The sequence below is a fragment of the Dreissena polymorpha genome, chromosome 9 (assembly GCF_020536995.1).
Source record: "Dreissena polymorpha isolate Duluth1 chromosome 9, UMN_Dpol_1.0, whole genome shotgun sequence".
Classification (NCBI taxonomy): Eukaryota; Metazoa; Mollusca; class Bivalvia; order Myida; family Dreissenidae; genus Dreissena; species Dreissena polymorpha.
In genome coordinates, this window is record NC_068363.1 from 72360507 (window position 1) to 72386610 (window position 26104).

Sequence of the window (26104 nt, forward strand, 5' to 3'; positions counted from 1 at the left end):
GTTTTTCCAGAGCAAAGCTCATATATTTTCTTCCCTCCTCCACAGAAAACAATCTGCGGCAAGGTATCCACAACTCTGTGTTCTCATCCTCCATGATTTCTGCTCCGAAACCAGACGTGCCATTGTGCTGGGAACAACACTGCAAGCTGTTGCCGGGGGTGACCAACATCAGTGGAAACGATGTCAACAAGTGGACTATAGAGCAAGTGGCTGCCTTCATTAACACACTACCTGGCTGCGAAGAGCAAGCTAAACTCTTCAAAGAGGAGGTAATTTTAATCCTAAATCTTCAATGAAGAGAGTAATTTTAAGTATACTTTGTAAAGAAGAGGTTGTTTTAAATCAGTTCAATGAAGTGGTAATTTTAATCTTTTGTTTTCAAAGAAGTTGTAACTTTTATCTTGACTGTTCATATAGAAGAAAATTTAAATACCGTACTAATTCTTCAAAGAGTTAAAGTTAAATGAAAAATCTGTATTATCAAAACAATTTTGTATGCCCCCGGTAGGGTGGCATATAGCAGTCACACTGTTCGTCAGATATTCTGTTTTCTAGAGGGTTTTTTACGCAAGGCTTTTAGATATTGAGCAAATTTTTGGTATGCGAGTCTACCAACATGACCTACAGATGAAGTGTGAACTTTGTTCCAGTCTTTTGATTTGTGAGAAGAAATGGATCTTAGATTTAAGACATTTTTTCTATAACAACTGTATTGAGCTGATTTTTAGTATATGGGTCTACCTTCATGACCTTTAGATAAAGTGAAAATCTTGTTCCCATCCTCTAATTTTTGGCGAAGTTATGGTACTTGGCCTTGGAAGTTTTTAACGCAACGCTTTCAGATATTGAGCTGATTTTTGTTATGTGCTTCTACTGACATGACTTACAGAGTGTGTGTTTTGTTTTAGTCCATTGGTTTTTGAAAAAGTCATGTGCCTTGGACTTATAAAAATTCTCTTCAATAGCTGCTGTGTGGGTTCAAAGCGCAGTAGGGGGCATTGTGCTTCACAAACGCACCTTGTTTGCAATTTATGAAGTTAACCCAAGATAAGCGGGATTTAAAGTTGGTACATTTTGTGCATAGAACAAAATAGTCAGTCTGTTAATTGTTCAAATTGTTTTAAGCATTTTGATTACTCTTGTATAGAACATTATCAATATTAAAACATGTTAGAATATTACTATAGTTAGCCTTAATTGCAGATTGGTGTTCTATTTCTGTTACATTATTTTCCACAAAAAAACAACAACTAGATAGCGCTAAATATACCAAAAAAGATTAAGTAGATTAGTTGCTTTGTTCAAGTTTGTGACTTACGTTAATCAATGTAACAGTGTGACTTTAAGTAAACTGTTGCTCAATTACCTAAATTGTATTTCTTTCTCTTTACAGCAAATTGACGGTGAAGCATTTCTGTTACTCACCCAAACGGACATTGTTAAAATCATGAACATCAAGTTGGGCCCGGCATTGAAGATATTCAACAGCATCATCATGTTCAAGAACTCCATTCAAGTGTAAATTTCCAGAAATCCTCTATAACTGTGGTGATATGTTGCAAAATGTGTGCTTTATTCTCATGCCATGTGATTTTAGTATGTGATTGTGTTACCAGAAATTTCTGGCATTGATGTACAATTTTAATCATTAATTGTTAAAGTGACTGTCGCATCGTTAAGATGACTAAATGTGCTGAACTTTGTTTTCTGATAGATTTTTTACTTAAATTGTATTTAGCATTTCCGAAATGTTGGGCCTATCTGGAATGTTAAAATAATTCCTAACTAATACCAGGCTGTCAACTGATAACAATATATCTATAAGTCTGTATATTTGATAAAAATCCTTCTCCTCAAACTCCTCCTATCTTTCCGACATGTTCCTATATTTCTGAAAAAAGATATGTATTTTTGCCATAATTGGTGCTTAACCTATCAACAATTCTATGAGAATGCGAAGAATCTGTATGCTAAAAATATTCTTCCTTGCTTCTCTGGCATCAACCTAAGATTCAGTGTTTGGTTAGGCAACACAATTTACAGGAATCCAAATTTATTTAACAGAATCCACTTAATATATTTTACGGAATCCACTTATATTTACAGGAATCAACTTCATTTTGACAGAGTATTTATGAGTTCATGTTCAGCAACACTTTTGTTTATTGAAATATAAGCTGTATAAGGTTTATTAAATAGGATAGTATATCAAACTTGAAATAGTATATTTACTGTAACATTTTTATAGGTTGCCTTTACTGCTGACTTGAAATGACCTACTGGTACAAATACAAATATTTCAAAACTGTATCTGTATTTTCTATGGAACTGGAAAAACTAAAGTACTGTTCAGCATATTTATTCACTATACTTACATTTAATTAAAAATAATACAAATCTAACTTTTATGGTTGAGGTAAATAATTGACAAGTTTTATTAGAAATGTACTGTCTTAAGAAAATAAAACCTCTATTTCAACAGCTTTATCTGTTTTAATGGGGTAAAAGTTCAGCATTCATCATTTATTATCCAGGTGGTCTATGTTCAACATTTTTGCCTAATTTTTTAGATTTTTTTTTATTTAAAACAAATGTTTTGGCATCTTTATTCTTGCTGAATTGTAAATGCTTTTAGGTGTTTGAAGTAAAAAAAAAAAGTTCTACTTTATGAGGAGTGATGTTTCCTGCAAAAGTTCTTATGGGAATGTATAGGTACATTTTAATGTCAAACTTCCAAAATCAGATTCACAGGCATGTTAATTCCACTTCAGTGTTCAAGTGTTTATGAAAGCTCCAACTTTGCTGGAGGCTGAGTATAAGCTACATATTGTCAATAATGTTACAAATTAAATCGCATGAATTGCAAATATTTCCTCGATAAACATTCTACAAACATTTCCAGTTAGAGAAAAAATGATGTCCCTAAAATCATGAAGTCTAATGTGGTTTTTTATTGATCATTAATATGTGTTATTAAAAAAAGAAATGTTTGTTAAGTTTATTAATCTTCTATTAATTATTTATGGTTAGCACATTTGGACTGCAGGTATTCTGTTTACAGGAACAGTTTGTGCATGACAATTGGGACTGGTTTGTAACATTCAAGCATGCAGTCCGATTTAAATTTATGCCATACCACAGCTGCATGCTTCTCTGCTCATATATCTTGCATATCATGGAGATGTGTAAATGTAAGAGGTTCACTGATTCTAAACCAGAAGTTTATAATGTGTGTCAAACAAAAGCAGTCAGTTGCTTGGTTCTTGTTAGTACCCTACCAGTGTACAAGTAACCAGAGGGTTACTATAGCCTTACCCCTCGTCTGTCCTGTTTCCTTTTTGAGCCAGAATCTGGATGCTGTGATTACTTAAAGAGTAGGTAAGCTAGGTTGATGTAACTTAGTGCAATGTATGGGGATATATTGCAAACTGGTAAATATGCACGTTACCAGTTTTCCCTTGTGTTTTTTTCATCAGAAAAAAAAAATAGGTTGCTATGATGACAGAAATAATTGAAAGATAAAATGTGCATCCTGCACAAATAATCAGTACTTTAGTAAAGTTACTGAAACTGATGAAGATTCTGTTCTTACTCATAACATGAATCCAGTGGGACTGATGTTTTGTCTATTAAATCTAGCTGTAAAAGGTCGACTGGCTTTTGTTACTGTTTTTGTTAGATGTTTTGATTTGATTCATAGTGCAATGACTATAAATAAACGGTAAAAAGATGTGTTTTATTTTTCTTACTCAATTCTCACAATGGTATAGACGCGTCAGTCTTTCTCACAATAATTACTGTGGACTGTTGCCGTTTTTTGCATGCTTTCGTTCAGATCAAGCAAAAGAACTAGAGCACAAAAAAGGTGCGGCCAATATCAGAAATTTTCTTCTGAGCATTCATTAATACATAGAGTAAAGTAGTACTCTACTAGCGAAATTCTAGCGCGAAATAAACTTTCTTTACTTAATAGAGTGAAATAAAATTGATATTTAAAATATTTTAAAAATTCATGTGGTGATATATACTAAACCACAATTAATAAATCTTTTATATTGATAGTCACTGCATACGAAAAGGTAAAAAAGAGAAGTCTGTTGTAAAGCAAAGGGAGAATCATGACTTTCCTGTCACTATAATATATTATGTCTCTTGCTCCTGGCTGACTCCGGCGCCGTATGAAAAAATGGTATGTGCTTTCTATTATTCCTTTGGACATTTTACAGGTTAATTATAACTTCAATGAAAGAACAACATGGGACGAAATGAAAAATTGTCCGAACGCTACGGGTGACCGTAGACCTATATGTGCGATCCCTTGCACGGCGGTTACATTTCATTTTTATTATTTTAGAGCATGGAACAACTCTGCGTGGAGATTGCTTTATGTGGACTTGAACGTTAACATTCGCGTTGACACTTTTAACGCCTTAAGCGTGATAAGAACTGAGTCGACGTTTTCGGATGCAGTATTTCCGACTGTCCTGAGCAGCCCATCAATAATTTATATGCAGTTCCAATGAAACATCACTTCGTCACATCGGTGCTCTTGTCGCTAACGACTGCATCAGTTGATCTAATGGTGTTATACTGTAAATCGCGGAAAAGGTTATCAAAGGCTGTTCAAACGAATTCCCGTAAGTCAGCACACAGTGACGTTCTTGCTGTTTAATCTGGCGTCTTTTGCGTTCTCACTTAAACCCCACGACGTGCATAAAAATGCTCCGCGTCACTAGAAATCATATCCACACATGCATTGAAATGAAAATATACGGTTATTGTCTACTAAGAATAGATAAGTTTTATTTAAAGTCGGTTCAAAAGCTCACATGCGCTTATGTTTGTATTGTGTTGCTGTCTTGCCGACTTAAAATAAAACTTATCTTTTTAACGTGCCTCTAGCTACGTCACTGTGTATCGAGTACTGCATTTCTCAAGTGTGTAGACATCTTCACGGGTGGTTAGCGTGTGAATTATCATTTTGAATGATAAAGATATTTGATAGTGAAATTATTTTTTTCAGAAAAGTTGATTGTTCGTAATAGATCTAATATGATAATCTATCATTCAACATGATGTTTTCATTAATTAATATCATAGCCACACGCTAACCACCTGTGGGCATCTCATTGAGCGCCATCATGTTTCCCGTGCATTGGCATTCCACAAGTCGTACTTCAAAGAGATCTTCGATGAACAGCAGATTAATTAAAAGTTTAAGGTTACTGGAACTGACGCTTTTTTATTGCACATAATACGGATACGAAAGAAATTCAGTATTCATGAAAATTGAAATAGATATTAAGTCGGCTTATAGATCTAGAATCTTAAGTTTTGTCACGTACTCTTGGGTATTTCTTCACGCAACAACATGTGTTTTTGTTTTTGCAATTATCATTTAATCCTGTCAATAAATTATTAAAAAAATCATCAGCATCATCTTATCTTTCAATGACGTAAGCGGCTCGTTTATTTACGATGGTTGCTACACTTCGTCACGTGACTCGTTTACGGAGCAAATAGCAACAACTGTCATGGCGGAGGTATGAGTTTTCTTGAAAAAAATGTGGCATAATGTATTTTTCTTAATGGTTTTTACAATGAAGTAAGTGACCATTTAACAAGCATATTTATCGGAAGGAACTGGTGTTGTAACAGTCGTTGAACTAGTCCGTTTCAATTATTAGATATGCAAAATTATACTTTAAAAATGAAAGAAACTTCACGGATTGTGGTTTAAATTAAAATTCGATACTTAGCAGTCATCTATAAGTAATTGTCACTCACTCACTAACAGTTCTTTGAAAGGAAAGTACCACAGTTGGGTTCTTTTGTTTTTATACCACAAATTCAACCAATACGAAAATCGAAGTTAATTCACGTACTAAATTGAAAAATAATACTTTTAATGAAATGTGTATTTTAAATGATTAAGAAATAGTCACCCTGGTTTTCATAAATCATAAAGTGCTCATTTAGCAGTCTGGCAGTTGTGGGTTCTACGACAACACTAGTCGATATAAACGGACTGCCAGAGCCTTTGATAATTTTTGCTATGGCGGCTCTGGCAGTCCATATGCACGCTTTCATAAACATGGGTGCAGTTCAGCGCACAGAATCTGTGCGCTTCACTAAACAGACGTCGTTCAAAACAAATTGAGGAAAATAATGAATAAACTTGGCACCCTACGGATGTTATCCTTTGCATGCACCCTAAAAAAACACGACGATGTTTCAACACACTTTTCTCGCTGACAATCACATGTTTATGTTTAAATTTGAAACAGTGTGTTCCATATCAAATACCACATCATTATCGACTTTATAGGCTCGAGCACATAACCCCACATGCAAAATATTGGTGTACAGCGACCTAACCAATATTGGGTCAATTTTCCGATATGGCGGAAACAGCGTACAAAACAAAACCAAAGTCAATAAAAATCAATTATTTCTTGCTTTAATGGTACCATTTGGATGAGTTTGTGGTTTAAATAGGTAAACTTTAATAAGTAGTTGCAGTTTCAGTGTTTCTTAACCCTTGCATTGTTGATAACATTTTGCACCCATGGACAAGAGAGAGCGCATTGCAACTCTAAGCAGCCCATTGGGCTATAAAGCTTAGAGTTGAATTATTGCAACTACGACAACACTGGCATGTTTACGATCATTGGTTTTGGAAGTGTATGATCTTGTTTATCAAGCAGTCAAGGACAAAAGTAAAATAATGTCTTTATTTAATATTGCCTGACTTGATGTACCCGCACTGCACTGACTTATGCTAGAATCTGCTATGATTTCATGCAATATTTTCTGCAAATTGAGAGAAAGTGAAAGTAATTGTTTTGAAGTGTTGTGTTACTACTACAGAAGTGTAGTTGTCAGCTTTATTTATGTGGACATTTACCGGTAATGCAAAGGACAAATAAAATGTTTGGAGTATGGATACATTTGGATTATTTTATTGAAGTCAGATTATGAAGTGCAATTTTACCTTATTTCCTTGTTTAACAATATTGTGACATCAATGATAATGTTATTTAATACATGTATATTTTATTTCAGATGTAAACCCAAGTCGTCAATGTCCATGGGATAAAAGAAGATGTTGCCTTTTAATTTGAACATTTTAAAGTTGACTTTATGAAATTTTTATTGTGAGCGTTCTGTACCCAGTGAGACAGATCTTCAGGTGCAACTGGAAGAAATATTATAAAATTGTTTGTTAGAAAAAAAGTGAAAAAGACATAAATTATGAATCGATATGCAGTTACAAAACAGCTTGGAGATGGGACATATGGCAGCGTCCTCTTGGCTACGTGCATTGAGACAAATGAGAAAGTGGCCATTAAAAAGTAAGTTTGTTTAAAAAAGATCTATAATACAGTCAAAACTGAGAACTGCAGAAATCTACAACTTAAGCAACGATATTATTGTTGTTTATATGTTGATACCACATCCGAACAAGTATAAATAGCGGATTCACTTTCCAAAACCAATTATACAATATATAACAGACAAACTGAATTATTCTCAGTTTTGACTGTATTTGTCAGGGATTTTTCAGCACTGTCTGCGCCTCAGGGAAACGGAGGCATTCCCAAAGCAAACGGACCCATTCCCAATCGAATTTTGATTGCATTTTTCCCAATTCCAAAAAATAAAATCTTCCAAAATTGTAAAAAGTAAACATAATTTATATCAAAAGAGTGACTTCCCTTCATTCGCGACGTAATAAAGCCTTTAGTGACACAGATTTTTTGGTGTATTTGCCGGATGCATTACTCTCAGCGATGACGTTCGAACTGTTCCGCATTATACAAGAGTATATAGAGCCGCACAATACACATTCTATACCATATCTGTAGACGCTTATTTTCAATCATGACTTCGCACAATAGTAAATATTACATTAAAAAAACACAAAAAATAGACGCTAAAGGATGTGTAACGATATCATCGATGTTTTCGAAACGCTCAGAATCTTCGGAAATTACTGCCGCGAGTAACCCTGAACAGACAGGCTCGGACGATACGCAGCAAAATGTAACAGCAACAGAAGTAATGCCAGGGCCGTCAATCACGAAATCGGCAACTGAATGCTCAGAGCCTTGTAAGAAAGTTGTAGTTCAATCGTCATTTAATACATTTAAGTATGAAATGAAACACCCATGGCTCTATTTTAGCTCGGCCAAAAATGTTGCTGTAACTTGTGTTTGGGCAGTGTTTGTTTTGCATGTGTTTATATAAAGAAAATTGTTAAACCACAGACTTATTTAAGCATGATTAATTCATTTTTTTTCCCCAAAATGAGCCTTTTCACGAAACAAAAATTCCCAAAATGGGCAATTTTGTCGATAAAAAATTCCCGATTTGGTCAGACTCCTTTTCCCAAAGTAGGCAGAAAAAACCCTGATTTTTTTTCCTTTTTATGCTCTCCCCCAAAAAAATTTGGGGGGGAGCATATAGTCGCCGCTTCGTCTGTCCTTCCGTCCATCCGTCCGTGCACAATTTCTCAGCAACTAATGACCGGAATTCAATGAAACTTTATGGGAAGCTTCACTACCAAGAGGAGATGTGCATTATTATCAGCGGGTTCTGGTCGGATGATTTTTCACAGAGTTATGGCCCTTTGAAAATTTCCATTTACTGTACATATACAGTCAAACCTGAATTCAGCGGTCAGTCAAGGGAAATGATCAAAGTGACCGTTGTCCACAGGTGACCGTTGAATTCGGATCACAATTTTAAGAAGGTTGGTCAGTTGGTAGTATTACTACGTCGTTACCCCACACGTTTGCACACAGTGTAAAACAAATGCTCATTGCATTAACAAATCATAATAACAGCATTAACTAACGCGTGTACATTGAATAATAGAGAATAATATCTTTTAGATTGATTTAATTTCATATTGTTAAATTAAACAATTACTTTATCAACGCTGGTATAATTGTTTTCTCATGCATCTCATTCATTCAGTAAATAAAGCTTGTCACGTTCCGTTGACGTCACGTCCGTAAAAGTCTTAAAAGCGGATTCGGTGTCATAAACCGATAGTACGGTGTATTTGTACCGTTCTAATTCAAAGAAATAGCGGTCATTTACTTTCAACAAGTCATAAACTCCTGCAGCCAATTGTATAAATCTGGATAACTCTTATCCATTGGATAAAGTTTGGTTATCTTCATTTTTTTTATAAGAAAACCAAAAGATATCCGCTGGATAAGAGTTATCCAGATTTATACAAATGGCTGCAGGGTTTTTTTTTAGAGAAAGGGGAAGACGCTGGACGCTGGGTGAAAGGGGAAAAAGAGTGTGGAAGAGACATATTAGGGGAAAAAATAAAAACTGTTCATTTCAATGTCTATAACTCATCAAAAGAGGCTTGTCTCTGTCCTTTTTGTTCTCAAACACATTTAACACGTATTAAAGTCAAAGTCCTTAATAAAGTTGCAGGTGTAGATCTAGATAATGGGAAATGTTTTCAACTATATTTCTGTACTGGGGCCGGGGGACGATGTCAATTTTGTGATTTCAATTTCATGATGAATGGGTTGACGATCTTGATCTGCTACAGTATTGGAAGGGAAAGGAGCGGCAGCTGCCGATTGTCTACTTTCACTTTCACAATGTTCGATGTTGATTACCACAGAATACTGCTGGGTTATAACGTTTTTCGATTATTCTTTCTTAAAAAATGCCTCGATGCGTTCAGTATCTTCCGAGTCCGAATGTTTTATTTTGTTTGTGTAAGAACGCCAATTGTGAGACATTTTTCTTTTTTCACGTTTATATCTTATATCCCCGGAAAAGAAACCTTCTCAACACCTTATAATTTGTTTACTCGCAGCGGGCCGCTTTTTTAAATATCATAGACAATTACCGCTTTCAGACGCTTTAATTGCAAAATAGACGGACAAATAATGTGCTGTGTTTTTAATTTTCGCGACTCGAGACGACTGACGCGTGACCGTTGATTTCAGGTCAAACATGAATTTCGGAGTGGAATATAGTGGCCGTTGGCCGTTATGGTCAGGTGGCCGTTAAATTCAAGTGAAATATAGAGTGTTATTCGTCGGGGGGATTCCAGACTGACCGTTGTCTGCAGGTGACCGGTAAATTCAGGTGGCCGTTAGGTCAGTTTCGACTGTAGTGCAATTCTTGTCCGGGCTATTTCTCAGCAACTAACCTGAACTTCCCACATATATATTTTTGTTAAATTAATCAAAGTGGCGCAGTAGGCGGCATTGTGTTTCTGACAAACACATTGTGGTAAAAGGTCAACGTCAAGGTCATCCTTTACGGTCTATGGTAATAAATCCAGATTTAAGGGAAGTAATAAGTTTTAAAAAGGGAGAAAATTATTCAATATTGAACATAGCCACTTTATATATTTGGCATGCATGTGTATTTCATGGAGCTGCACATTTTGAGTGGTGAATCTACAGTCACGGTAGTGGCTTTTAATAATTGACTGTGAGACCCTCCCCCACCCCCACCCCCCCCCCCCCCCCCCCCCCCCCACCCCCCTGGTTGGATTGGACAAAATTCAAGGGAAGTAATAACCTTTAAAGGAAGATGATTTCTATACCTGCCAAATGATTTATAGAAATGTTATTTCAATGCGGTGCAGTAGGGGGCATTGTGTTTCTGACAAACTCTGACACACACATCTCTTGTTGGATCACTAGGTCAAAGGTCAAGGTCACTGTGACCTCTAAAAAAAATAAAATCTGACAAGCTTTTGCAACCGAGCGTGGCACCCGTTATGCGGTTCTCTTGTTTGAACATTTTCCCCTTGTTGAAGTTAAAATTTAACCAAATCAGAACAAAAGTATCCATATAAAAGGACCTTTAATGATCAGCAGCATGCTTTATAAAATATAGTTATTTATCAAAGTGTCTGCTGCAATTCAGTAACTGTTAACAGCTAGGGTCATACACATGTAGCATGTTTTTAATGGTGCTGTTAAAAAATTCCATTACAATTCGTTTATTTCTTAAAACATTGAACTACACATGAAAATTGGAACAAACGGAGTTGCATAGTGTTTTTGTGAAGCAGACATGGCAAATGATTGCCACAATTTACAATTAACTGTGCAGTCTGCACAGGCTTATCAGGGACAACACTTTCCGCTTGTATAATATTTTGCGTTTCAATAAAGTCTCTTCTTATCAAAAATCAAGTTCAGGCGGAAAGTGAAGTCTCTGATTAGCCTGTGCAGACTGCACAGGCTTATCAGGGACGACATTTTACGCACATAAACGCTCTTTTCACAGAGCGCGGCTCAATAATATTGATAAAAGATGCACTTGAAAGCCTGTACCTATCTCTGCGTAAGTCATATTAAGCATCCACATTGAGCATTTGGCTACAGATAAAAAAAGGGTTTAAACTTCAATGTCCCCAGACCTTTAATTATACCAAGCTGAACAATCACTTATGCTTGAAGATTTTGAAAAGGTTATATCTTTATAATGAAGAATGCACTGTGTGGACTGCACAGGCTAATCTGGGATGACACTTTATACACAGGCATTAACCCTTTGCATGCTGGGAAATTTGTCGTCTGCTAAAATGTTGTCTGCTGAATTTCTATAATTAGCATTTTCTTCGATTTTTTTCAAAGAATATTATCAGAATTGCAAACAGTTTGGATCCTGATGAGATGCCCCGTTCTGTGGCGTCTCATCTGGATCCAAACTGTTTGCAAAGGCCTTCAAAATTTGGTTCCCGCACTGAAAGGGTTAACCCCAAGTATTCCAACATCAAGGCTCATAATAATTGGATTGTGTTTTTTGTTCAGGATGAAGAAGAAGTACTACTCATGGGATGAGTGCTTAAATCTCAGGGAAGTCAAGGTAAGGAACAGATTGGTTTTCGTGTTGTAAAATTAGGTTCATAAGATAATGTCCAATTATATTATACACGTAGTGGTATATTGAGCCATTTTCAATTTTTTTCTTGTAGTGCATATAACATGTGTCTAAATGTTGAAATGAATGTGTTATAATAAAAATATTTCATGCAGTTAAGAGCTGTAATGCTTAGTTGTAATCAGGATACCCATTGCGTTATACAAGTTTGTAAGGGCTGTAAAACTGTTGACAACAAAGTATTCTTGCATAATTGTAGTCTTTCAAGAAACGACACTATGTTAAAATCTTCTTAAACCACATCTTTGCATTCCATTTTTGGTATCCCCGCCAAAGGCGGAGGGATATGATATGGAATTGTCTGTCAGTCCGTATGTCCGTCTGTCACAAATTTGCATCCTTCAATAAACAAAATTTATTTGGCAGAGGATATTAATACAACAAATTTGCTTGTTTCCATTACAGTCTTTGCGAAAACTAAACCATGCAAACATTGTGAAGCTGAAGGAAGTGATACGGGAGAATGACCAGCTCTTCTTTGTGTTTGAGTTCATGAAGGAAAACCTCTACCAGATGATGAAAGACAGGTTAGACCTTTTGTGTTGTTTTGAGGTTTGCTCCTCCAAATTTATGACGATGAGGAAGGTGTTGTTCAATTGTTCAAAGACTCCTGGCGCAAGTTTTCCATGTTTTCCAGAAAGACCTATTGAACAGTCTTCACTGTATAAATGTTATAATAATTGTTTAGATTTAATTCGAGTCATTCACAAATTGTGCGCATTCCGAGCAACTGAATTCAAAATTTAAAAAAAAGATGTGCCTGTGATGTCATTAAAATGATCAAAATATGGTTTCTTTGCTTACCGTATTTTGTTCATTTGGCAACTGTTTAAAATTTTCTATTGGTGTTGCCGAAATTTTCTAATTAGAATAATATTTCTCTACTGTAAACAAAAAACTTGCACAGCGGGTTTTACTCATTTTACTGATGCAGCATTCTACTCAACTCAAATTCCAGTAGACGAGTGGATTTTTCAATACCTGCTTTCATGTGCTTCACTTGCAGACATTGAGGTTTCGTGTTATTATGCTACTATCTATTAATAGCAATAATCACCCTTTTGTTTATGATCCAGTAGTAAGAAGCATTATATACATGTAACTACAGTAATAGGGGAAATGTTCATTACCGGTACCCTGTCGATCTATGACACTCATTTAAACTTAAATTGATGACAAGAAATAGATCCTACTGAAAACAATATCAAACAATGAAAATCATTGCTTTTATTCTATATCAACAGGTTTATTTTTTGTTATGTATATGACATATGTATAGTTGTTGTATAATTGAAACATTGATTACTCTTCATACATGCACTTGAGTGCCCTTGCCCAAACACATTTATTCTCTCAAATTAGAATGATACAGTAAGTAAATATTCGTTCACATCTAACTAGGCCAAGTAGCTGAGAGATTGTCGCTATATATATATGGTTCTCTAGTGACATAGTCCATTAATTTTGTCAGAGTTATTTTGCCCTTATGGTTCTTGCACTGGTTTTGTGCCAATCTAGCATAGAAGTAGACAGGCTTTTAGTAAACTGCTATATGTATTAATTTTATTAACTGTATAAACTTAAAGTTTAAATGAGTGAATAGTTGCATCTGGATGCCCTTTGCCAATTGAGCCCGTTTTTTCCGTCCAGCACTTTTTGGTAACATCCCAAAAAAACATGTAAAATATAAATTTCATGAATGTATTTGAAAATGTTGTGGCCATATTTGATAAGAATAATATACAGCTTGTTGATAAATATCATAAAACTACCAAGTTCTACCCTGTCAGTACAAAAATGTGTAACAAATACATGCGGATTTTGGGCAAAAAAGGTATACCTTTTATAGTGCCCATGAGTTCCTGTTTCCATCACTCTACCAAAAAAACTTGGGCAACTTACCTTTATTTCAATATTATCAATAAAGGTTATTTCTTGAATATAAAATTTAAAAAAGGCACAAACCTATACAATTTTCAGTCAGACAATCATTATTTTTTATGAATGGTGATGTAACAGTTCGTCTTGAAGTCAGATCTTAAACTGTTTTTACATAACTTGTGTAGCGTCTACAAATGTTTTGATAGGAACAAGGATGAGGTCAAAAAGCCGTGATGAGGAATTAATGCCGTTTATTTCAACGAGAATATTTTAAGATTTTGTATACAAATCATGTTTGCTAAGTGGTGTCCAATCTGTTACATCATCTGTTTTTGCAAAATGGCTTAACATATTTTTTTTCAATTTATTAAATCGTAGGACTTTTCACAAACTCAGCACTAAAATAAAATTTTGTGGTTAACACACAAGCTTAAAATTCACAAAATGTTGGACGTTAAGCTATTTATGATGTAACCAAAAAGTGCTGGATGGAAAAACCGGGCTCAAATAAGTTAATGGCTTAGCAGGTTCACATTTCTTGCTAAACTAATGTCTACAGCTTTGTCTTTATGAAACTTGAAAAAAAACGATTGTTTTTTATTAAATAGCATGATAAGAATAGAACACACTTCATTTGAATATTTCTTTGTTATGATGCATAAGTAGAGCTTGTATAATTGTTTTGTGTTCAAGTAAATTTGTGATGGGCGATGCATTTCAAAATAACAATAAGGAATGCATAAGCCTTTATGATATATTTGATTAATGTAGAATGTTTTCATATGCAAATTCACCAAATTGCCTTAATAAGCGTCAGGCAATGATCAAAGTTCTTTAATATTGCAATAGTTTGGCTTAATTCCCCACTGCTTGCTGGTGATCAGTACCTATTATTTTTAGGGACAGGTATTGGTCATGAAATCCAAAAAATGACGACACCATCTGCATGCAAATTGGCTACCTGTCTACATAATCATCCTGTTTCATGTAGTGTTACCCTTATCCATGTGATTTAGTGAGTCTTATTGTTGAAGATATCATATCTTATTTCTCATAAAAAGTGCAGGGGAAAATTGGAAACTCACGTTTTTGTTTGTCGATTCTCTCAAACAAATCATTAATAATCTAACGTTCTTTCATCAATGTTTATCTGTTAAGTGTTTTTGAAGAGGTAATAGTTCTTTAAAAGTGTAGAGTGTGTCCTTTTGCTAAAGGATTTCAAATCCTACACTCAATATTTTTTGAAGTTCCTCTTAGAGGACTTTATTTGATTTCTTAGTACTGAAATATGTACATTACTTTAACTCAATAACTGTTCTTAGGGCTGTAAGCAGAAGTTTTTATTTGCAGGAATCTTGGTTTAACAGTGCATTATTAACAATAGCTGGTTTAGCTATGCACTGAACAATTATTGAATACTTCTGATCAATTAAGTGTAAATATCAAGTGGCTGTAAATATATTTTTAATTCTTTCTTTGTCAATTGATCTCTGCTTACATTAATGGTATCAGATGGATGCATGGAAAAAACAGTACATGTCTTATCTATAAATTGCTTGTAAATTACTCAGGACTAGCTGGCTGATATTATTTAGGGTGTTGACTTGTTTTTCGTAAGTAGACTAGTTATAAGTAAGTATATGATGCATGAATGACAGTCATTCTACATTGACAATGTCCGCTGCCTTCCTTCACTCATGGGCGATTATATTAAATGATCTTCAATAGTTGACACCTCCCTGATCAGATTATTCTAATTTTAAGTTTATCTAGATTTGTGGTAATTACATTTTGTATTGTATCGAAAATATATAATAATGGATATTCGTTGAATTGTGAGTCATTCAGTCTGTACCCACTGATAATTATTGTGTGATTTAAAGGAAGCATTGAGGGAGCGCTGAATTGCAAACATTTACTCTGTTCTTATTTTCCATTGATTATACATTTTTTGTCTGCATTTTAAGTATTCAGTATGACATTTATGACAAACTTCACCAATGTTCAATTTAAAATCTTACAGTATTTCAAAATCAGGATGTTTCATGAGATAATGCAGGTGTATGTTCATGTATGAACTGATTGCATACAGACATTTTGATAAAGCATGCATTCAGTAATTTACCGTGCAAGAACATGTTCAGTTTGGTCCAATTTTGAACTAATGTTTAGCACTGAGTGCCTTCATTTTTCTGCTGTTTTAAGTTGAATGTTTGGCAATCATTTAACATCTTATTTCCATTAATAAATGCATTAGTTTTGTCCCAAAGAAAGAATGTAAATTTAAATATTTTTCTCTGGTAATTTATACTTTGTTTTATTGTTTACAAATAAAAAGTAATGAGTTGTGTTCACATAAAATAATCTAGACATTGTGCCTCCTGCTTATACCCATAGGAATGTTTTTGATGCCCCCCTTCGAAGAAGAGGGGGTATATTGTTTTGCACATGTCGGTCTATCGGTCTGTCGGTCCGTCCATCCACCAGATGATAACTCAAGAACGCTTAGGCCTAGGATCATGAAACTTCATAGGTACATTGATCATGACTGTCAGATGACCCCTATTGATTTTCATGTCACTAGGTCAAAGGTCAAGGTCACAGTGACGCGAAATAGTAAAATGGTTTCCAGATGATAACTCAAGAATGCTTAGGCCTAGGATCATGAAACTTCATATGTACATTGGTCATGACTGGCAGATGGCCCCTATTGATTTTCAGGTCACTAGGTCAAAGGTCAAGGACACAGTGACTCAAAATAGTAAAATGGTTTCCGGATGATAACTTAAGAATGCTTAGGCCTAGTTTTTAGGAATTTTCTAAAATAATCATTTAAAACAGCTCACTCCCCGCCTTAGTATTTATCAAATGTTTTATATAGTATAGCTATGGCATGTACATTTATATTCTACTAGTACTTGCATACCGGTATGCTTACTGATCACTCTTGTGCCAAATACCAGTGTTCTCCGGAAGCACAGGCAGCCTGTGATTTCACCGGTTACATTCAATCTAGATGCCGGCTACTTTCCCCAACAATATCAATTGAAATGGTGCAAATACACCAGTTTTATTGCTTAGTCGCCTGTTCAACTACTTTAAAATTATAACTGGCTTCTGATATTTTTCTGGAGAACACTGCAAATACCCTTGTTATATTGCCGGTATAATTACGCTATAAATCATATACAATGTAACAATTGTGTGTGTTTCAGAGACAAGTTGTTTCCAGAGTCAGTGATCAGGAACGTTATCTACCAGGTGCTACAGGGGCTAGCCTTCATGCACAAACATGGTCAGTGGGCATGCTTTTTATCCACTTTAACCCTTTGCTTGCTGGGAAATTTGTCGTCTGCTAAAATGTTGTCTGCTGAATTTATAAAATTAGCATTTTCTTCGATTTTTTTTCAAAGAATACTATCAGAATAGCAAACAGTTTGGATCCTGATGAGACGCCACGTTATGTGGCGTGTGGCGTCTCATCTGGATCCAAACTGTTTGCAAAGGCCTTCAAAATTCTGTTCCAGCACTGAAAGTCTTGTTAAAGAAACTTAAATGATATTATATCATGACACTTACAAATATGTGTTAAGCTGTGTTAATTTGTCAAATTTACTAATCTGAAAAATTACCTCCAAAACTAAAATGTTGTTTTCCCTTGTTCTTTTACAAGTTAAGATAGATAAAAAAAAAAGAGCTTTTATGGTTGTTTTTCTTCATGCCTTGTCTGAAGATCAAGTCAGACTTTCCAAGTTATCAAATATTGAACTTGTTGACTTTTAAAACACACCTAGTCATCCAGTTCTTTGTGTTGCAGGTTACATGGTTCTGTATAACATCAATTGTGATTGTATTGAGCACAATATTCAGAAGTAAATTTCATTAGGCTACCAGTTTAAAATTATGTGAACTTATTGTTAACTTGATATATCTGTTAGTGTGGGAAAGATAATTTTAATTTAGTCTAGCTCTGAATTGTGTCAATCTGCCGTTCTATTCATTTTTGTAATAAATAATGCTATTATTGGATCACCTACAAAGAATAGAGGAATTATTCCAGTTGAATTAATAAAGATTAAAAGTAACAATGGAAAATAAATGCTTTACAAGTGTTATATTGACAGTTAAGTTCATAAAATGTATATGCTTATAAAAAGGATAAGAGAAATAAAAGTCTAAATACAAGCCTAATACCTGATGACCTGATGACCTCCTATTGACTGTCCATGATGTGTTTTTTTTTAACTCTTCCAGTGCTGGAACCGAATTTTGAAGGCCTTTGCAAACGGTCTGGATCCAGATGAGATGCCACAAAATGTGGCGTCTCCTCAGGATCCAAACTTTTTGCTATTCTGATAGTATTCTTTGAAAAGATATCGAAGAAAATGTTAATTTAGAAATTCAGCAGACGACATTTTAGCAGACCACAAATTTCCCAGCAAGCAAAGGGTTAAATGAGTGGTGTTGCCAGACACTGTAGTAATGAGTGTTTTTGGGTGCTGCTTTGTGTCTCTGTTCTTCAAAAGCTTAATTTTTAATCAATACTTTGGGTCCAATGAGTCGGTCACATATACAGTCATGTATTCCATTGTTGATCATTGAAACTTGGAAGAAGTATTTTTTATCACACAAATGTTTGTAGTTTAAGCTCATGTCAATTAAAATTCAATGAACTTATGAAAACGTTGTAATTCAACACATCTTAAAGTAAAAGATAAAAAAACATGTTAATAAGATATTGCAGTTGTTGGTTTTAACATGTACCCGCATTTGAACAATAACCTAGTTATTATTGTGTCCACATGACTTTTGTTTCATAACCTCATCAAGGTTGTGGTTTTATGGAACTAAATGAGCCATGCTCTGGCAAAACCAGGCTTAATGCATGCATGTCAATTGTTGTCTCAGATAAGCCTGTGCAGTCTGCATAGGCTAACCTTGGAGACACTTAACAAACATGCTACATGTATAAACCCAGTTTTCTCAGAGCGCAGCTGATATGTTAACAGTTATTAAAACCAGATAATGGTATATTCTTTAAGTTATTATTGTCAAATTTGTTATTTTGCTTCAAATGTTTATGTTCAGTAATTATTAGGTAGAATGTTTGAACTTTGACTTTCACCTGGTTACGTATGAATATTTGATACAATTTTAAATTAAAGAAAACAGGTTACGTAAGGTTACTGTTTATTAAAAAAGTATGAGCATATTTGCTAACCAATGGTGTATTTTCATCATATATACGCCTTTAAAAAAACTCACTGAGATTGTCTCATAGTGTTGACATTAAAAATGCTTCAAGTAGAAAGTATGTGAAACACGCCAAATACATTGTATGGTCTTTTTCTCATATCATTTGAAATTGTTTGTTTTTACCCACTATCAAAGGTATTTCAAAATCTTTATATGCAGTCTCCATAAAGAACTTTTTAACCAGGTTTTCCGAAGGAAAAAACTGGTTATTAGATTGGCGAATGCTGGCGGGCTGGCTGGCTGGCGGGCGGGCGGAACAAGCTTGTCCGGGCCATAACTATGTCGTTCATTGTCAGATTTTAAAATCATTTGGCACATTTGTTCACCATCATTGGACGGTGTGTCGCGCGAAATAATTACGTCGATATCTCCAAGGTCAAGGTCACACTTTGAGTTCAAAGGTCAAAAATGGCCATAAATGAGCTTGTCCTGGCCATAACTATGTCATTCATTGTGAGATTTTAAAATCATTTGGCACATTTGTTCACCATCATGGGACGGTGTGTCGCACGAAAGAATCACATCAATATCTCCAATGTCAAGGTCGCCACGACTAAAAATAGATTTTAAAAAAAAAATTTACAAAGGGGGTTAATTTTGTTTGTTCATTTAAAAAGTTCAGTTTGAGTTTTTTCCCTTTATCAGATTTTTTTTCACAATGAAAACCTGGTTTTGTGACAATTTTGTCCCTTGTTAGTTGCTGCACCTGTACCATCTCTTAATTGTAGTCCATATAAATAGACTCCCAAAGCCTTTGATAATTTTTGTTATGGCGGCTCTGGGAGTCCATATTCACTCGTTCATAAAGACAAGAGCAAATCTGCGCACAGATTTTGTGCGCATAACTAAACAGACATCGTTCGAGACAAATTGAGGAAAATAATGAATAAACTTTATAAACATGTTAAATTTACCTGAATGGCAACCTACGGATGTTATCCTTTGCATGCACCCTATAAAAACAAGACGATGTTTCAACACACTTTTCGCGCTGACATGTTTATGTTTAAATTTAAATCAGTGTATTCTGTATGGAATACCACATCGTTATCGACTTTAATAGGCTCCAACACACCTGACGTGCAAAATATTGGTGTACTGCAACCTAACCAATATTGGGTCAATTTTCCAATATGGCGGATACAGCGTACGAAAGAAAAACTAAGTCAATAAAAAACAATTATTTCTTGCTTTAATGGTACCGTGTTCCTTAACCCTTGCATTGTTGATACATTTTGCACCCATGGACAAGAGGGAGCGGATTGCAACTCTCAGCAGCCCATTGGGCTATAAAGCTGAGAGTTGAACTATTGCAACTACTCTTAATTGATAATTAAACTCAAGAAACTGTGCAATACCTTAAACTCCTGTGTGATTGTTGTATCAGTATTATTGAGCTGGCTGTTCTTTCTTCAAAGCCCAGGGATCATTGAGGAATGTATTGATCATGCCCATTGAGTGAAAAGGCATTTTGCCAAAAAGTTGACATTATCTTTACTTTGGAATCAATTATCGTATAAATCATGTACAATTATGGTATAAGTTGTAATATGATTATGTTGATTTATTGTAAACAAATAGAGCATTCAGTTAAGTTGGGTGTAGTCATTATTAAAAGGAAGTAAATCACTACTTTGTTATTATACCTTACAAATGCAAATAACAATTCAGCACTCTGCTTATCTTACATAAAGTTTGTATTGGCTTTACATGTGTCCATATTTATTATACAATTCTATTCTTTCCTGCTATAAAACTTTTTGAACAAATACATGACGATGGGTCTTATATGCCATATGCAGCCATGGTAGCCCCAGACCAGCCTGCACAATTACCACTTATATACCATATGCAGCCATGGTACAGTGTAGCCCCAAACCAGCCTGCACAATTACCAAGTCTGTTCAAAAGCTTCACTTTCTGCTAATAAGACCACGAAACCTTGCATGAGTTTATAGCGGACAGGGAGGTCCTGACAAGCCTGCGCATATGGCATAAGACCTATTTTGGCATGGTGCTGTTCATTTAATGGTGTTTTTTACCCACACTCATTAACAGTATTGTTTTATTATTAAACTATTTCAAATGAACACGGAAATCCCAAATCAGTTTGTATAGTAAAACAACAGTAATGTAAAATGCTAATAAAAGAACACTTTGTTCTTTTGAGTTTTTGCAAACATCACTTTAAAATAACGCAGATTGTGAAATATATATAATTACAAAAAATCTGGTATACATGTGACTTTAATTTACCATTCATAAACATATTTACACCTTCATTTCTCTACTTTTCTGCTGCATTTTCCATCATAATCTAGTTAGTTATTAGAAAATTATCTTCATCTTAATTTTTTCTTGAAGGTTTCTTTCATCGTGACCTGAAACCTGAAAACTTGTTGTGTTCAGGGCCAGACTGTGTCAAGATTGCAGATTTCGGTCTGGCACGAGAAATACGATCTCGGCCACCTTACACAGACTATGTCTCTACAAGATGGTAATGCTGCTCTTCTCTCAACAATTTCAGCCTTGTTCTCGGAAAAATAAATATACTTGTTTCAGAATGTGCTTGTTTTGTAAAATCCCATTAACCTTTTCTCTCTCAGAAGCAAAGTGAAAATCCCTATGTGCAAACTGCATAAAACCAGAACAGCCGAGAGTAACTCGCAGTCTGTTCAGGTTTTAAGCTGTCTGCTGCTCTTCAGTATTTAATGGTTGGAATCGAAGCCATTAAAACTTTAATCTAATAAGAAAGATCAATAATTAAATATAACTGTCTATGGGACTACAAACGCGTAAAAATACGTATCTAAGTGGAAAAGAGTTTATCTTGGGGTACAGACCAAGCTGACGAGTATGTCATATTTTCAGTTGTGAGATAATGATTTCAACTTCTTATCAACCTCAATGACCATTACCTTAATGAAATGTAAAGTTAACTGCTTCTTCCAAATGAACTATTACGAAGCTACATGTATTCAAATTGTGTCTTTGAATGACAAAAAAATGAAGTTTTTATGTTCTACTGTTGTTGTATCTTTGCCTTTTTTTCCTGAAAAAATTCAGAAGGAAGAAAGTCTTTTTGAGTATTTTTATAATCATGATATTGTTGACAGTTGTGGGAGGGATTGAACAAAAAAAAAAAACGAGTTAAACATCTAAATGTATTTTTTTAGAGTGTGACTGACATCTGTGTTTAATATTTCAGGTATAGGGCTCCAGAAGTTTTATTACGGTCAACAAATTACAACAGTCCAATAGACATATGGGCAGTGGGGTGTATAATGGCAGAAATGTACACATTACGTCCGCTGTTCCCAGGCAGTTCAGAGATAGATGAAATATTTAAAGTGTGCACAGTCCTTGGTACCCCCCAAGCAGGTATGTAACTGTCACATGACTTGCGCTAGATTGCTGGTCTACCCCTTGGGAAGAACATTTTCCATCCTCAAATCATTAATTGAGGTTCATCGGTCATGCCATCTTTTTGTCTAGAAAAACATAAATATGGTCATGGCAGCACAAGCACGGCTTGATGTTTATCCATGACCGAGGTTTGGTACAAATGGTTGGTAAAGGTAGCCTACAAGTTATCTAATTTTGGATCTCATAAGGCTTTTAGATAAAATTGTAGTGATTAATGTCTAAAGATAAATGTAAATTATAGTGTATTGTCACTAATTGCTATAAAATTATTTATTTGCGTTGGCATATACTTTGGTTGTAAAAAAAAGACAATTTTATGGACACATAAACTTATGGATTTCTGGTTTTGGGAAAAAACAACAACAGAACATGCCTTGGTAATTAGCCTATGTTTTATAATTTATATGTCTTATCACATGACAATGAACTCCTAAATTGTCATAAAGTGATAGTAAACAGGTAAGCAGTCATTAATGATGGTTGCTGAGTGTTTGAAGCGAAACCGATTTCAGATGAGTGTTATTGAATAACAATCATGGCAAAATTGACAAAATCTTACATCAATCAGCGCCAATTAGAAAAGGTGTGATTATTGTTTTCATTCAAAGAACATTTATTACTCGTTATTGAAGAATTTGTTTCCATAAGACCCATTTTTGCATGACTTTGCTCATATTTACTTGCATGGCTATTTACAAAGCACAATGCTTGCTTGTTCTCTACCTTTCAACCCCTAACATCAGTCATGCCCTTGATATGCACAGGAGGACTGGGACGAGGGCTATCGCCTAGCAACCGCAATGAACTTCCGTTGGCCCCAATGTGTTCCCCAGAACCTGAAGTCACTGATCCCCAATGCCAGTAACGAGGCCATACAGCTCATGAAGGACATGATGCACTGGAACCCACAGAAGAGACCCACATCCAGTCAGGTACCTCCAACTGCTGGTTCTGTAGGTCGTGGGAAAAGGCCTAGTTTAATACTTAATCTTGAAGCTTGCTAATTTGATGAAAGGCCTATTTATATAATCATATTCAATGGTGTTGTACAAAACATATAAATATACATACAATTGATAAAAATAAGAGTGATTGATACTTTTATGCAGCATTAATTAAAGGATTAATAATCTATAAATGTGTGATATAAATAAAAATGCTGTAAGAAACTTAAGCAATAAAACAATACAGGATACGATATTAAAACACAGGAAAAATAAAATATTATGTAATAAATTGATATAACTAGGGTTAAGACAATAATTATAATGATATTATGAGCAAAGTTTTGGCAACATAAACTAAAGATACTGTTTTTCATTTACTTTTCATTTTCCTTTACTTAAGTTTTTGGTAGGGATATCAACAGATAGCATATTTAGTAGTATCCTGATATATATTTTTGATATCCAAATACTATCCAGATAATGTATATATCAGCAATATCAAAGGTATTTTTATCGAGGCTGTTTGCTTGGAAAAACCGAAATATTGTCATAGCCAGCTCGTCGTCCGGCATCCGCCGTAGGCGTTGTGCTAAAACCTTAACATTGGCCATAACTTTTTAAATATTGAAGATAGCACCTTGATATTTGGCATGCATGTTTATCTCATGGAGCTGCACATTTTGAGTGGTAAAATTTCAAGGTGAACATCATCCTTCAAGGTCTAGGGTGCAAAAAACAAAGTAAAGGGAAGTAATAAGCTTTAAATTGACATAGTTATCTGACCTGCCCACGTATATATTTTTAACCAGGTTTTCAGAAGGAAAAAACTGGTTATTAGATTGGCGAATGCGGGCTGGCTGGCTGGCTGGCGGGCGGGCGGAACAAGCTTGTCCGGGCCATAACTATGTCGTTCATTGTCATATTTTAAAATCATTTGGCACATTTGTTCACCATCATTGGACGGTGTGTAGCGCGAAATAATTACGTCGATATCTCCAAGGTCAAGGTCACACTTTGAGTTCAAAGGTCAAAATTGGCAATAAATGAGCTTGTCTGGGCCATAACTATGTCATTCATTGTGAGATTTTACAATTATTTGCCACATTTGTTCACCATCATGGGACGGTGTGTCGCACGAAAGAATCACGTCAATATCTCCAATGTCAAGGTCACCACAACTTAAAGTAGATTTATTTTGAAACAAACTTACAAAGGGGGTTAATTTTGTTTGTTCATTTCAAAAGTTCAGTTTGAGTTGTCTCCCTTAATCAGATTTTTTTTCACAATGAAAACCTGGTTTTGTGACAATTTTGTCCCTTGTTGTTAAATAAATCAAAGCGGCGCAGTAGGCGGCATTGTGTTTCTGACAAACACATTGTGGTAAAAGGTCAAGGTCAAGGTCATCCTTTACGGTCTACGGTAAAAAATACAGATTTAAGGGAAGTAAGAAGCTTTAAAAAGGGAGAAAATTATTCAATATTGAACATAACCACTTTATATATTTGGCATGCATGTGTATCTCTTGGAGCTTGACCTCTAAAAAAAAAAAAAAAAAAAAAAAAAAGGTTGTCAATATCCCACAGGTACTATTCATTTCTGAATTTTTAGCTCGATCGTTTTCGTCCGCTGTCCGCCATGATGAAACCTTAACATTGGCTCTAAAATCAAAGTGCTTCCACCTACAACTTTGAAACTTCAAATGTAGATGCACTTTGATGAGTTCTACATGCCACACTCATTTTTGGATCACAAGGTCAAAGGTCAAGGTCACCTCTAAAAAAAAATAATAAAAAATAATAATCTGACAAGCTTTCATTTATTCAAAACTGCATCCGCAGCCGAGTGTTGGCACCTGTAATGCAGTGCTCTTGTTTAATAATAAGTAGAGTTTTAAAAAAATAAAACCTGTTATCTTTTATATATACTTAATACAGTTGGAAATTAATTTTAAGTTGATATCTTCACAAAATGGATTAACGCATGGCCTAGAAAGAAACATTAATGACCTGCACTTCAAATGTTCTTCGTATTGAGAATATGATAAATTAACATTCCAGTGTTTGCGGTATCCATACTTCCAAGTTGGTCAGAATCTCGGGACAACCCAGCCGGCCCCATCACGACCTCCAGTCCAGAACACCACACTGGCCCAGCCGGCCTATCGACAATCGCCCGAGAAACCAAGTGTAGCGTCACCGCAGCAACCCAGTGTGGGGCGAATGTTCCACGAGAAACCCACCGTACCCAACGTGCAACAGCCTGTTGTGCCTAACTACAGTCAGAAGCCAGCCAATCAAGACTTGGATGTGAGTGCAAGCTCTAAAGAAGAATGACGCCTTTTTGAAGGCAAAAGCATAGTTTGAAGATCTCCCTTTCAAATAGCTCAATCAGAAGTTTTTGAAACAAATGACACATGACTGCTATACACAGGTGAAAAATGGCTTTGAGAGTCAAATACACAAGCTATTGGCCGTTATATTCGGTATCCGGAGAAGAGCCCCCCCGGAGAACTGCCCCCCGGAGAACTGCCCCCTTATTTTAAAGGTGGCGGAGAAGTGCCCCCCCATCAAATTGGTAGGGGCGGAGAACTGCCCCCCTGTCAGAATTTAGTAGGCGGATATCTGCCCCCCATCAAATCTGTAGGGGCGGAG

General features: G+C 35.3%; 2 protein-coding genes across 3 annotated transcripts in view; both read left to right on the top strand.

The window, feature by feature from the left end:
- The window catches only part of LOC127843743 (uncharacterized), a 46012-nt gene extending 42280 nt beyond the window's left edge, over nucleotides 1–3732 (top strand). For both annotated transcript variants that reach the window (XM_052373480.1, XM_052373482.1), the window contains exons 16-17: nucleotides 46–269; nucleotides 1394–3732. In XM_052373480.1, coding sequence (XP_052229440.1) covers nucleotides 46–269; nucleotides 1394–1522 — 353 coding nt within the window. In that variant the 3' untranslated portion in view covers nucleotides 1523–3732. The remainder of the gene's footprint in view (nucleotides 1–45; nucleotides 270–1393) is intronic.
- Nucleotides 3733–5461: 1729 nt separating this feature from the next.
- Nucleotides 5462–26104, top strand: part of LOC127845086 (serine/threonine-protein kinase ICK-like) — a 29209-nt gene continuing 8566 nt past the window's right edge. The window contains exons 1-9 of the mRNA XM_052375774.1: nucleotides 5462–5543; nucleotides 7066–7355; nucleotides 11814–11868; nucleotides 12349–12470; nucleotides 17040–17119; nucleotides 21445–21577; nucleotides 22289–22457; nucleotides 23271–23438; nucleotides 25511–25759. Coding sequence (XP_052231734.1) covers nucleotides 7255–7355; nucleotides 11814–11868; nucleotides 12349–12470; nucleotides 17040–17119; nucleotides 21445–21577; nucleotides 22289–22457; nucleotides 23271–23438; nucleotides 25511–25759 — 1077 coding nt within the window. The 5' untranslated portion in view covers nucleotides 5462–5543; nucleotides 7066–7254. The remainder of the gene's footprint in view (nucleotides 5544–7065; nucleotides 7356–11813; nucleotides 11869–12348; nucleotides 12471–17039; nucleotides 17120–21444; nucleotides 21578–22288; nucleotides 22458–23270; nucleotides 23439–25510; nucleotides 25760–26104) is intronic.